At 38.5% G+C, this 15,039-nt stretch overlaps 1 protein-coding gene across 2 annotated transcripts in view; it reads left to right on the top strand.

Annotated features, from left to right (window-relative positions):
- The window catches only part of lrfn2.S (leucine rich repeat and fibronectin type III domain containing 2 S homeolog), a 76,299-nt gene extending 63,318 nt beyond the window's left edge, over nucleotides 1-12,981 (top strand). Inside the window, exons 2-3 of one of the 2 annotated variants that reach the window (XM_041564211.1) lie at nucleotides 10,071-10,332; nucleotides 11,914-12,981. In XM_041564211.1, the coding sequence (XP_041420145.1) occupies nucleotides 10,071-10,332; nucleotides 11,914-11,982 (331 nt within the window). In that variant the 3' untranslated portion in view covers nucleotides 11,983-12,981. Of the gene's footprint in view, nucleotides 1-10,070 lie in introns of both variants that reach the window. The other variant, XM_018264901.2, reaches the window with a different exon arrangement.
- Nucleotides 12,982-15,039: the final 2,058 nt, after the last annotated feature.

The following is a 15,039-nucleotide window of genomic DNA, read 5'->3' as shown; positions in this document are numbered from 1 at the left end:
TTTAACTCTTCTGTTACGCTGTAGAGTCCTGTATAAGCAGAGTTTATCCTATGTACCTTGATTATTATATAAATATACAGTATGGGATCTATTATACAGAGTGCCTAGGATCCGATGCTTTTCATTACTGTTTATCTTAGATGCTATAAAAACATTTCTGTGAGCAAATCCAGTGTCGGACTGGGATGCCAGGGACCCACCAGAAAACCTTAGGCTGTGGGCCCACTTTCCAAACTTTTATACCTCCTCTCCTCACTCAACCTCTTTATTCTCCTAGTCTCGTTTCTCTACATACTATACTACATTCTTTCATTATTAAGCCTCTTTGTTCTCATAAAGAAATAGGGAATGACCATGAAAAAATTCAGGTGGTTAGAAGCAAAAGGCCCACTGACCCCTGGGCCGACCGGGAGTTTTCCTGGTATCCCAGTGGGCCAGTCCAACACTGAGCAAATCAACAATATTTTATACAGTAGACTACTTACTGCACCGAGTTATCTCTGTATCATCTGGTAGAATCTCTATTGTTCTGACAATACCTATGTCACATACTGTAGCCTGACTATTCTAACCAAAATACATATGTTCCATGTTGTAGAGTGATTGTTGTGACAGTTGTATGCTGTAGAATGCTACATGTGAGTGGACAAGCTGTTATAACATGCACAATGTCCCTCACGCTCTCAGCCTCCGCACTAGGAAGAGATTAGCAATGTAAGCAACAAAAGGGAAGAAATACAATTTTTCAGATGCAGAATTTCACTGCCGCCCAGATCTATGGAAAATGATTGTGAGACTCACAGGAGACACACAATGAATAGTAAATATGTTCAGACCACAGAATGCTACAGGCTGAACAGTGAGTTCCAAGGGCCTCCTATAAACTTCTAATCTGCCCGGGATGTTACAGAGCTCTTCCTCTTCTGAAATTCCCAACATATTCTCTCAGCAACTTGGATCAGCTGAGGTTTCTTGACCAAACTTGCTAAATGGTGCTATTCCTCACTGCATCCAATTCTGCTCTTAAGAAGGGCTCTTACACGTGGGCGTTTATTCCTGCGCTCCTCTGCGTTTCGCTTTCTTCCATTCAGCCGCAGGGGAGCGCAGGAGTAGACGCACTCAATTATTGTGAAGGGGGCTGTACTCACACAGACGCATGTAAGCGACAAACGCAGGTGGGACGCAGCATGTTGCATTGTGTGTTCTGCATGTCACATCCACTCCAACAGTGGCCCTAAAGATTATTATTAACATGTATTTATATAGCCAACATATTGCGTAGCACTGTAATCAGACCATTTTCCTAGTTCTAAAATATAAGAGGGGTTAAGAGTGTACAAAAGAAAGTCTATTCAAAAATCACTTGCAAGGCAGCCTTGTCCTTACTGCCTGTTATAATGCTGTCAAAGGTACCGGATTGCACCCTCTTTGCTTACAGGCTCATGCACAGTCTATGCTAATTGTGCAACAGGGTGGTACCTTGGGGATTTTTTTTAAAGATTATTGCTAAGTGCCTAAGTTGGCACAATAGGCACAGTTGCTCGGGATCAAACAAGGGAAATATAATTTTTTGAAAACATTAAGCGGGGGTGCAATGAGGCTGTGACCACAAAATACATACAGACAAATACAAGAGTCCTCTGCACTCAACCCATTATCAATATATTTAGGACATTGAGACATGTTGTGCCTTAAAGGAGAAGGAAAGGTTAAAACTAAGTAAGTTTTATCAGAAAGGTCCACTTAAATATACCAGTAAACCCTCAAAGTAATGCTGCTCTGAGTCCTCTGTCAAAAGAAACACTTCTTTCCTTCTATTGTGTACTCATGGGCTTCTGTATCAGACTTTCTGTTTTCAGCTTAAACCTCCAGGGCTAGGGCTTGAGCATGCTCAGTTTGCTCCTCTCTCCCTCCCTTCTCTGCTGTAATCTGAGCCCAGAGCTATAAGTGAGCAGAGAGAGACTCAGGCAGGACTTGATGTCACATCAAGCTAATACTGCAGCTGCTATCCTAAACAGAGAGCTTTTAGAGATTTTCACTCAGGTATGGTAAAACATACTACAGAATAAATATAGCATTCTAGCTTGCACTACTGCAGCTAATCTATTGGCAATAAAATGCCTCCGTAGCTTTCCTTTTCCTTTAAGCTACTAAAAATGCCTTACCCTTTAAATAAAACAGGGATTCTTTGTCCATATATTGCAATATATTTAAGCTTTGATAAATCAAAGGAGATTTCTTTTGGCAAAATGTGGGGATCCACTGGAGACAAAATAGGCAGTGAGTACAGCAGTTCCTGGGGTGCAGCACAGGGGTATAGCTGTCCCTTTAGAGGGCTTAATTAATGTGCTTTTTCAGTATATGTATGGGGTATATATTTAGGGTTGCCACCTTTTTTGGAAAAAAATACCGGCCTTCCTGTATATTTCAATTATACACATTGGGGTCAAACATAATTTTTACCAGTCAGGCCAGTAAAATACTAGACAGACTAGATGGCAACCCTAGGTATATTTGGGACTACTGAGTCACACAATATATGAACATGTAGTTGTTTGTTGCTGAAAACCAACCAACCAATTCATATATTCACCTAATTAAACACATTTAACACTTTCAGGATCTAAAGATCCAGCATTTCCCTCCCTGAACATTTCCTGGCAAATTTATATTCTTCTTTAAACTCGTATAATGCAATTGCCTCTGACCCCTGAGCACAGCACTCACCTCCCTGCACCCCAATTGCTCCCCTAATATTGTCCATAAAAAGATCTTGTTATAGACACATCTCATTCCCTCCTACAATCCCGTCTCCCTCCATAGAGAGAAGTCCAGGAGCAGCTTAATAAAGAACAGCGAATGTAACCTTTCCTTCCTAAACTAATTGGCCAGAGCTGTTGTGGGACGCAGAAGCCAGAACAGCAGAGAAACACTTGGCTTCTTTCTGCAGGACATGCATCAGATCTCCCCTCCACCAATCAATAACATGCGCCGCTGCTCTCAGCTCTGCACTGGGCACCGCTCCGTTATTTTTAGATGATGGAGGTGAAAGTCAAAGGCATTTTAAAGCAATGTATTTCTTCTGTCTTCACTTCTTCTGATCTCTGTGTCCTCATATACCCCATCAATAAGTGTTTAAAAAGAGTAAATGAATGTGTAATGTTCATACTTTTAGGAACATACGCTAATCAGTCTCATGACAATAAATTGTATTGATGTTACGTTACATGAATAATAACAAAAACTTAGTGGAGCTGTTCCTTCTGATTTGTATTTAGTACAGGGGAATACCTATGCTGCCATAGTTTTATGGTATCTCTCTGTACAGACTATGAGCAAACTTAGGGACTGTTCCTGCTGAATTGTGATTAGTACAGGGGAATACCTATGCTGCCATAGTTTTATGGGATCTCTCTGTACAGGCTATGAGCAACCTTAGGGACTGTTCCTGCTGAATTGTGCTTAGTACAGGGGAATACCTATGCTGCCATAGTTTTATGGGATCTCTCTGTACAGACTATGAGCAAACTTAGGGGACTGTTCCTGCTGAATTGTGCTTAGTACAGAGGAATACCTATGCTGCCATAGTTTTATGGGATCTCTCTGTACAGACTATGAGCAAACTTAGGGGCTGTTCCTGCTGAATTGTGCTTAGTACAGGGGAATACATATGCTGCCATCGTTTTATGGGATCTCTCTGTACAGACTATGAGCAAACTTAGGGGGCTGTTCCTGCTGAATTGTGCTTAGTACAGGGGAATACCTATGCTGCCATAGTTTTATGGGATCTCTCTGTCCAGACTATGAGCAAACTTAGGGGGCTGTTCCTGCTGAATTGTGCTTAGTACAGGGGAATTCCTATGCTGTCATAGTTCTCTCTGTACCAACTATGAGCAAACTTAAGGGGCTGATCCTGCTGAATTGTGCTTAGTACAGGGGAATACCTATGCTACCATAGTTTTATGGGATCTCTCTGTACAGACTATGAGCAAACTTAGGGGCTGTTCCTGCTGAATTGTGCTTAGTACAGAGGAATACCTAGGCTGCCATCGTTTTATGGGATCTCTCTGTATAGGCGGTGAGCAGACTTTCCTGCTAAATTAAACTTGGTCCCTTCTCGCTGTCACATTATTCTACTGCCAGAAGGAAACTGTTCTTCCGTGTGATTAGGGAGGAATGTGTTTGTATTTGTGCCTAAATGATGAACGTCTCGTTCAGGACTAAAACAAAATGATGCTTAATTGACCCTTTTCCTGGGTACTTTGTAAGTAAATGAGATACAGTCATTGCATGAGAATCACACGCCAGAGGGTCCCTAAGATCTGCAGGCACCGCCCAGCTTGGCACTGCATAATAATCGCTGAATAATTTGCATTTCTGATGTGCGGGAGACTGTCGCTCGGCTGGATGGGAATTGAGCTGCAGTTATGTGGCCCCTGCAGTACGAGGCTCCAGTTTCTCAGCAATGTAACCACTGGGACTAAATTAAACGATTCCTCTGCTGTATTGATCCATGTGCTGCTGCTTTTATTTTGATGTGGATATAAAGGGATACGTCTTTTGTTGGTCATCACCACAACATTTCATGTGCACTTTAAGGCTTAAAAAGGGTTGTTCACCTTTAAATGAACTGTTAGTATACTGTAGAGAGTGATATTCTGAGACAATTTTCTATTATTTGTGGTTTTACCTTTTTATTCAGCAGCCCTCCTGTTTGCAATTTCAGCCATCTGGTTGCTAGGGTCCAAATGACCCTAGCAACCATGCGCTGACTTGAATAAGAGACTGGGATATAAATAGGAGAGGCCTGAATAGAAAGATGAGCAATAAAAAGTAACAATAACAAATCTGTAGCCATACAGAGCATTTGTTTTTAGACGGGGTCAGCGACCCCCTTTTGAAAGGATAAAAAGGCAAATAATTTAAAAACTATAAAAAAGAAAAAAAAAGAAAAGTTGCTTTGAATTTGCCATTTTATAATTTACTAAAACTTTACTTTTAGCATGTGACCCACCCCTTTAAACATCAAACCAAATGAAAAAAAATACAGCCTTTTGGTAATTAAGCACCCAAGTTTCATTTGGTTAATTATGTCACATGGGCAAATACAGCCCTACAATAACCTTGTACTTCCAAGTACCCTTATATTTTACATCAGGGGGTACATTATTTATTATAATACATACATTTCAGTTAGTCATGTGACAAATGACATCACTAAGAACCGTTTGTAAGGATACAATTGACAGGATATTTGTGGATCTTGTGTATTATATCCTTTATCCTAAAACCCGTTATCTAAAAGCTCCGAATTACAGAAAGGCCATCTCCTATAGACTCCATTATAATGAAATAATCCAATTGAAAAAAAAAAGATGTCCCTTTTCTCTGTAATAATAAAACAGTAGCTTGTACTTGATCCCAACTAAAATTAAAATAATCTTTATTGGAAGCAAAACCAGCCTGTTGGATCTATTTAATGTTGAAATGATTTTCTAGTTGACTCAAGGCATGAAGATCCAAATTACGGAAAGATCCATTATAGCAGGTTCCATACCTGTGTATATAGTATCCAGTAGTGATAAGTCTGAAGCAATTGGACTCCCTAAGTCATCTACGTATCACTACTCAGGCTGCTCCGATGGTGAAACATTTTCAGTATTTCTCTGCAAGTTGAATTAACTTCGGACTTATCACTGCCAGATACTTTACTGACTAATTCTTCTTTTCCATCCTGATGGTCAGTGCAAAGAGTTAATTTGGGAAATCACTGTAAAACAGGAATTTATTCAATTTCATAGAGTAAGTTTAGTTTGAAACTTGAAAAAGCTTGAAGAAAATAAGGTGTTCCCTTATCACTGGTACAGATAACGGGTCTGTTATCCGGAAATCTGTTATCCAGAAAGCTCCGAATTACGGAAGGGCCATCTCCCATAGGCTTAATTTTATGCAAATAATACTAATTATTAAAAATTATGGCCTTTTCTCTTTAATAATAAAACAGTACCGTTTATTGATCCAAATTAAGATAAAATTTATCCTTATTGGAAGCAAAACCAGACTATTGGGTTTATTTACTGTTTACATGATTTTCTCGTAGACTTAAGGTAGAAATTTCGGAAAGATCCATTATCCGGAAAACCCTAGGTCCCGAGCATGCAGGATATCAAGTCCCATACCTGTACTACTCTTGTACACACAATTCCTCATTTTCTACTATTGAATATACACTGTACATTTTCACGTATAGTCTTATTGTTTCCATTTTGCTCTGCTCTCACAATCTAACTCTACTGCTGCCATGTTGTTCTGCTGTCAATATCTTGCCACTATTGTCATCAGTTTATCATACTTCTTCAATCTAGCCATACCATCCCCACATGCCCTACTGTCTTCATCTTGTCCTACTGTCTCCATCTTGTCCTACTGTCTCCATCTTATCTTACTGTCTCCATCTTTTCCTACTGTCTTCATCTTGTCCTACTGTCTCCATCTTGTCCTACTGTCTTCCTCTTGTCCTACTGTCTTCCTCTTGACCTACTGTCTCCATCTTATCTTACTGTCTCCATCTTGTCCTACTGTCTTCATCTTGTCCTACTGTCTCCATCTTATCTTACTGTCTCCATCTTGTCCTACTGTCTTCATCTTGTCCTACTGTCTCCATCTTATCTTACTGTCTCCATCTTGTCCTACTGTCTTCATCTTGTCCTACTATCTCCATCTTGTCCTACTGTCTTCATCTTGACCTACTGTCTCCATCTTATCTTACTGTCTCCATCTTGTCCTACTGTCTCCATCTTATCTTACTGTCTCCATCTTGTCTTACTGTCTTCATCTTGTCCTACTGTCTCCATCTTGTCCTACTGCCACCAACCTTTCCTACTGTTGCAATTTTCTCAATAGTTCCTGTTCTTCAGTACTGTCACCATCTTGCCTGTGGTCTCCACCTTGGTCTACTGATGCCATCTCTTTTACTGTCTCCATCTTACTTCATTAGTATGATAATTGGTGGTGCATACCTCAATGAATAAAGAAAATAATGGTCATGGTGCTCTCTGGAAGGGTAACCCCTTAAGTGTCAAATAAGTAAAGAAGAGCAGGGCACTCAAAATATCAGATAAGCCAAAAAATTATTTACATAAAACCCAACACATTTCCACCACCCAAAATAATGGGGGTATTAGTCAGATGAACAGCATTTTTCTGTTTCCTATTTTGAGTTCCCTGCTCTTTCTTACATACGCCATCATACTTTACTGCTGTCATCTTGTCCTACTGTTCCATCTCATTCTACTGGGTTCCATCTTCCCTTACTTTTTGAGCATTGCACTAGTGTTATCATCTTAATCAGATGTCTCCATCTTATCCTACTGTCTCCTATTGTCCTACTCTTGCAGTCTTACAATTTACATCCTTTACTGCTTCTGCCATCTTGTCCTACTGCTAATTATTATCCTACTGGTCCATTTTGCCATAACCCTGCCCTACTGCCCTCATCTTGTCCTACAGTCTCCATATTTCCAATGACCATGTGCAGACACAGGACAACCGTCTCTATGTGGCCCTAATGACAGAGCTGTATGTCCATCTCAGAGAGGCACTAGATTCACATTGAAACAATGAGACTCCAATGTACCATGTCCAAGACCCCATTTTGGCTTAATCTAGAAAATCTGAAAAAAAAAAAATGTTTTTTTTTTTGCTTAAAACAAAAGCTGTTTGTACTTCAGAGTTTCAAGGACGAAAATGCCACTGCATTTTTTCCACGTTTCCTCACTAATCAATGCACTCTGCAAGCTCTACTGGAAGAATCGATCAGTCTATCTCCAGGTGTTTTAAAATCAATTTAATCCATATATATTTATTTTTACACTTGCAGCTTTTAGCAGGTTTGATTTTTAGAAGCACCATTGCAATTAATCTGGCTAAGATGTTTTTCTCTGCCTAAATATGACTTAAAAGCTTCTCAAAGCCAAGCAAACTTAAAGGGAAAATGCAGCAAGGTTTATCTTTTGTTCCCATGAAAGAAACATTAGAGTCGGTTATTGATTCCATAGAGCTTTAAAATATTTTAATTAATAAATATTAATAGGAGCCTTCTGTTCAAGCTCACTCCCTAAATGCCAATAGATCATGCGACTAGTTTGCATAAATATAGGTTGTTTGCTAATGTTGTAATGATTATCTCTGTCCCTACACTGAGCAATTTAGTAGCTTCCACTTATGTGTTTCACTGCAAAGATGTGGAGAAGGCATGTTTATAAAATCATGTTTGCCCTAAAATAATAAAGCAATATTACTGTTTTTGAGGGGTAAATGTCATGTAGAGAATGCTTGGAAATTCCTGGATGATTATAGGCAGTACATTTACAATACTGGTTACTTCTTGCATTTCCCTGTGCAATGATTTAACAACCCAATTTTCTAATCACCTAAAGTGAGTGAGGCTTGAAAGTTCTGGTGGCTGTGTTGCTGGATGTGACAATGAAGGCATGGTTTCTTCAATGTTATCTATAGCAACTTTAAAGGAACCATAACACCTCAAAATTAAAATGTTTTAAAGGAATGACAATATAATGTACCATTGCCCTTCTACTACTACTACACTACTATAGTTTATATAAACAAGCTGCTGTGTAGCCATGGGGGCAGCCATTCAAGCACAGGATACACAGCAGATAACAAACAATTTCTTAAGAATCCCATTGTATACTATAGAGCTTATCTGTTATCTGCTCTGTATCCTGTGCCTTTTCCCCCTTTTCAGCTTTGAATGGCTGCCCCCATGGCTACACAGCAGCTTGTTTATATAAACTATAGTAGTACTTATCTGTTATCTACTGTATATCCTGTTCTTGAATGGCTGCCCCCATGGCTACACAGCAGCTTGTTTATATAAACTATAGTAGTACTTATCTGTTATCTACTGTGTATCCTGTGCTTGAATGACTGCCCCCATGGCTACACAGCAGCTTGTTTATATAAACTATAGTAGTACTTATCTGTTATCTACTGGGTATCCTGTGCTTGAATGGCTGCTCCCATGGCTACACAGCAGCTTGTTTATATAAACTATAGTAGTACTTATCTGTTATCTACTGTATATCCTGTGCTTGAATGGCTGCCCCCATGGCTACACAGCAGCTTGTTTATATAAACTATAGTAGTACTTATCTGTTATCTACTGTGTATCCTGTGCTTGAATGACTGCCCCCATGGCTACACAGCAGCTTGTTTATATAAACTATAGTAGTACTTATCTGTTATCTACTGGGTATCCTGTGCTTGAATGGCTGCTCCCATGGCTACACAGCAGCTTGTTTATATAAACTATAGTAGTACTTATCTGTTATCTACTGTGTATCCTGTGCTTGAATGACTGCCCCCATGGCTACACAGCAGCTTGTTTATATAAACTATAGTAGTACTTATCTGTTATCTACTGGGTATCATGTGCTTGAATGGCTGCTCCCATGGCTACACAGCAGCTTGTTTATATAAACTATAGTAGTACTTATCTGTTATCTACTGGGGATCCTGTGCTTGAATGGCTGCCCCCATGGCTACACAGCAGCTTGTTTATATGAACTATAATAGTTTTTATGAAACAAATGCACCAGATTTACCAGTGCAGCACAAAACTACATTATATTTTCGTGATTTTAAAACATTTGCATTTTTTGGTGCTACTGTTCCTTTAACATCCTTTCACATCAGTTGGTTGTCATATTATTTATTGTATTCATCCAATAATGCATTATCTATCACTTTATGGTCTATACATGCAAAATGTGATGTTCCTGATCTTTAATCTTTGTTACATGTTCTTTCATACATGTGTTACCTAAATATCAATATCTGAAGCAAGGAGTTACATCTATAAGAACTCATAGCATGCAGTTTCTTTGAGTTAGATGGTTCAGAATATCCTAAATTCCTTGTGGCACAATGATATTTCAGTTCTTTATATCTGCGTTTCCTGGGAATTTTAATGCAAAGGATGTATATGGGCTTTGCCTTCTGCTTTGCTAATTGAGTAAATCAAAATTCTTTCTTTTACTCTATTCAAGGATGATCCCTGCTTCGAACAAAGCCTTCGTTGTGAATAACTTGGTATCGGGGACTGCTTACGACCTCTGCGTCTTGGCTATATGGGATGACACTGCAACAACGCTGACTGCAACAAACATAGTGGGTTGTGCCCAGTTCTTTACACAAGAGGACTATCAACAATGCCAGTCCATGCACAGCCAATTCTTGGGGGGAACCATGATACTTGTAATTGGAGGAATCATAGTTGCTACATTGCTGGTCTTCATTGTTATATTAATGGTAAGATATGAGATTTGCAACTATTCCCAGGGGAAGATGGCCAATGCCACCAATGTATATTCCCAGACTAATGGAGGAAATACAGTGCAGAATGGGGCCCCACCACAAACCAGCCCAAAAGTGGTGGTGAGGAATGAACTAATGGAATTCCAGTGTGGTTCTGCGCACAGTAGTGTCTCATCCTCTTCTAGTTCTGTGAATAGTCCAGATGGGGATGATTATAGCCTACACAGTAATCAAAGCACATTGTCTAACAAATGGAGACATGTCTCCAGGTCTAAGCATAACATTGATAAACTAATGGGAGCATTTGCCTCCCTAGAACTGAGGTGTCAAAAAAAGGAGGACACTGTGGACTCCAGGACTTCAACTACAGCCCACCAGTCAGACAAAGAACCTTTGCTGGGCCACCATGAGTCCAAAGTCCGTAGCTATCTCATGTTACCTTTGGAGGGTAAAGCAAAACGTAGCCATTCTTTTGATATGGGGGACTTTGCCACCACACAGTGCTGTAGCTACCCAACAAAAATATCAAACTTTTGGACTAGGAGAAGCCTCTCAGTTAATGGCATGTTGTTACAATACACCGATAGTGAACTGGCAGGGAATGCAACCAAATTCACATATGACAGCACAGAATGGGTGATGGAAAGTACAGTGTAAACTAGAGTATTATGGTTCCATTGTTGCCATTTAAACTTGCTTTTTGATAGCAAGTTTAGAGTACAAAAAAATGTGAAACGTATCACTAGATCTCTGGAACCAGAGATGGTTAAATACTACAATCCGCAGCAGGAGTTACGACAGTTGTGATAAGCACTGACAGTGGTTGGCGGTTCTACTAAAGCAGAAAAGAAGCACATGTGTAAGTCTAAGTGCTCCTTATCAAAGAAATCAAAGGAGAACTGACTGAAGAAGGCATCTTAATGCCAGCCCTTAATTGCAACAGTTTGAAGAACTTTCAAGACATCAGCCAACTGATGGAGGCAACCATTCAACCCAGTCGACATAATTTGCGGGTGTACCAACTCTTATTTTATTTCTAGGTCATGATTTTCTTTTTCCTTCATTTTTTCCATTTTTTTTTGGTTTATTTATTACTGTATATTTGATAGAGCTGTTCAGATAATATAAAATCTACATAAATGCAGACAAAAAGATCCCTAGATGATGTTTGATAGAGCTTTTCAGATAATATGAAATCTACATAAATGCAGACAAAAAAATCCCTAGATGATGTTTTTTTATTTACACCTCTGTTAAGGTTGTTTCCTTAGAAACCAATAGGAAAGCAAGTTTAAGAAATAGTTTCTAATGGGTGTGAAGGCTGTAGGATCAAGTTCTATAACATGTGAAATGGAAATGTTGATAGGGTTATCCAAAGCACAGGCGTTATTTGCCTCAAATGGCACATTAGTTCATCCGTGTTATTATTAAAACATTTTATTAGGGAGGTACCAATTTTGTATTGATTTCCCCCAAGGAATAAAAAGTATGTTTGAGGTACCTCCCTTATGCAGTAAGTAAATACAGAGTGCTCAGAATTTAATCAGATATGACAAGATAAAATTGTCATTCCAGATGTCAGCAACACAATCGAGCGTATCGAGTGGGAGTAGCAGGATTTCCCTGACGGCTTGCACTTCCTAGTTAGAATATACCCCGGAGAGTACCAACGTTTTTTCGAAGGACTTTTATGGATATTTGGTTGGACCATCACCATTCCCATTAATGACTTTACTGGGGGAAACATTTACTTTCAGCAGTTGCAGACTTCCATTAGCTCTGTGTTCAACAATTTATCTGATCATTGGCATTCTCAAGCATTTTGTACAGAAATTCTATCAAGGTGAATATAATGTGTATTTTTTTTTATCATAAATGGAAAAAAAAATAAAAACAAAGAAAGAAAAAAAGAAATGAGAGCTATATTGTGACCTGGCTGTGTAACGATCCTTTATGGTCATGTTTAATACTTGGAGTTTTAGAGAAATATGTCCACGTAAAAAGATTATACATTTTGCTACAAAGTGTACAGTAAACAAAATTCTGCAATGAAAACTGGTGTTTTTGTACTAGAATTAAAGAAAAAAAGTTGTATTTTTTGGTACTTGGAAGAGAAACCACTATAGAATGGGGGGTTTAAATAAATAAAGACTCCTTGTCAATGGTCTCAAGAGCATACGAATCATCCAATCATTTGTTTAAGGATAATATTTATCTGGGTATTTCACAAAATGGGAAATAAAGTGAAAAAGGAGAGTTGCGTGTTGCACAAGTGTTGAAAATGAATAAAGAAATAAAATATGTTATATAAAAAAGAATATATATTAAAATAAATGGAACGTTCATGGGACTTTTTGTAAAACAATGTAAAAAAAAATGTTTATTCAATCAATGTTCTGGTCCTTCAGGGGAACTTTTGAGAAGACCCACCCCCCGTGGGATTTGTATTGCAGACTTTTGTTGAGTATTGTTCTTTTGAAGGATCTGAGAGCTACAGGGTCAATTAGGCACTAACACTATATTCAACCAGAGGAATTTATCTATCATAAATTAATTAGTATTAAATTATAATCCAGAGCCCTTCTGTGACACAAAAATATTTGTTGTAGGAAAATATGATGACGTAAAAAAAAAAAAATATTAAATCAGAGGCCACTCTCAGCTCAGGTACAGTTAGGTCCATAAATCTTTGGACAGAGGCAACTTTTTTTTCTAATTTTGGTTCTGTAAATGACCACAATGAATTTTAAATGAAACAACTCAGGTGCAGTTGAACTGCAGACTTTCAACTTTAATTCAGGGGGTTGAACAAAAAGATTGTATAAAAATGTGAGGAACTAAAGCCTTTTTTTAACAAAATCATTTCATTTCAGGGGCTCAAAAGTAATTGGACAAATTAAAAAACTGAAAATAAAATGTTCCTTTCTAATACCTGGTTGAAAACCCTTTGCTGGCAATGACAGCCTGAAGTCTTGAACTCATGGACATCACCAGATTCTGGGTTTCCTCCTGTTTAATGCTGTGGCTTTTAGTTGCTGTTTGTTTGTGGGTCTTTCTGTCCCAAGTTTAGTCTTCAACAAATGAAATGCAGCTCAATTGGGTTCAGATCAGGTGACTGACTTGGCCATTCAAGAATATTCCACTTCTTTGCTTTAATAAACTCCTGGGCTGCTTTGGCTGTATGTTTTGGGTCATTATAAAACGCCTCCCAATCAATGTGAGTGAATTTAGCTGGATTTGAGCAGACAGTGGGGGTCATTTATCAACACCAGGCAAATTTGCCCATGGGCAATTACCCATGGCAACCAATCACATTGCTGCTTTTACTGTTTTACTTGGAGCTGGCTTTAAAAAGCTAATCACTGATTGGTTGCTATAGGTGACTGCCCATGGACAATTTTGCCCAGTGTTGATAAATGAGTCCCACTGTCTCTGAACAGCTCAGAAATCATCTTGTGCTTCTGTCCTGTGTCACATGATGGATAAACTCTAGTGTCCCAGTGCCACTGTCCAAATATTTATGGACCTAACTGTAGAACTGGAAGTCACAGTAGTGGAATTCCATGAAAACCACAAAACAGAACATTTCCACCCTCTAAGGAGCAAAAGGTAAATTGAATATTTAATGGAACAGAAAATTGTACTGGCTCTGCCCAAGGCAAACAACACATTACTAAAAAGGTAAGTCAAATTCTAAATACAAATCTAAAGCCCTTGAAAGTGTAATAATTCTGTTTGCGGTGAAGGCAGAATGGTTTTTTTTCTTCCTTTTGTTTAAATACTCCAATGTATTCATGCATTGATCACCACTTTCCTAATACCATCCGTTCTCTCAATCTACAGATGGAGCAAGCTTTAATGGTGCATTTTTGTCTCAGCTCCATTGTTGTGAGGTTAATTACTTCCAATTAGTGATGGGCGAATCTGTGCCGTTTCGCTTTACCGAAAAATGCACGAAACGGCATAAACTAATTGAAATCAAGGGGCATCAAAATAATTTTGACACACACCAATTTTTTTTGACACGCCGGATTTTTCGCTGGCAAATTGTCACTACAGTTTCGCAAATTAATTCGCCTGCAACAAAACGTGGAAATTTGCCCAGAATTAGTGTCTGGCGAACTGTGCAACTTCTGCTAAATCTGTTGCTATGCCCTTGGTCCTAGGGTCACAGTTCATTGACTTTTTGGTATAGTACAATTTTTCATGATAAAACTGTTGGTTAACAAACCATTTCACATCATCAATTGGCTTTTGGTTTATCAATCAACATTGTCAAGAGGATGGAAACAAGTAGGGGAGAAAGACTAAAGATGCAAGGAATCTACCCTAGTAAAATAGCAGGTGGAATACAATAATAAAAATCTTCAATATGGAGCCCATTTATTGATATTTGAAACATCTTTTTTTCTGTGGTTTGAGAAAATCGTTGCATAAAACAGTCTAAAATCTTTTTTCCTAGAATTCTAATTTTCTGAACTGACCCTGTCAAGTTTCTATAGAAGTCATTGGGAGGTATATTTTCAATATTTTATGCAATTTCCATTGAAATCCATTTTTTTCCCAATGAATCAATACAAAGCGGGTTATTTACTAAAGTCTGATGTTTTTTGGTCGGACTTTGAAAGGAGAAAACACAATTTTTTCATAGAAAAAAAACCCCTTGAATATTTCATGGTTTATCAAACCCAGATGGCGTTA

The sequence above is a fragment of the Xenopus laevis genome, chromosome 5S (assembly GCF_017654675.1).
Source record: "Xenopus laevis strain J_2021 chromosome 5S, Xenopus_laevis_v10.1, whole genome shotgun sequence".
NCBI lineage: Eukaryota > Metazoa > Chordata > Amphibia > Anura > Pipidae > Xenopus > Xenopus laevis.
Note: the sequence above shows the minus strand (reverse complement) of the source record. Positions and strands in the feature narration are given on the sequence as shown.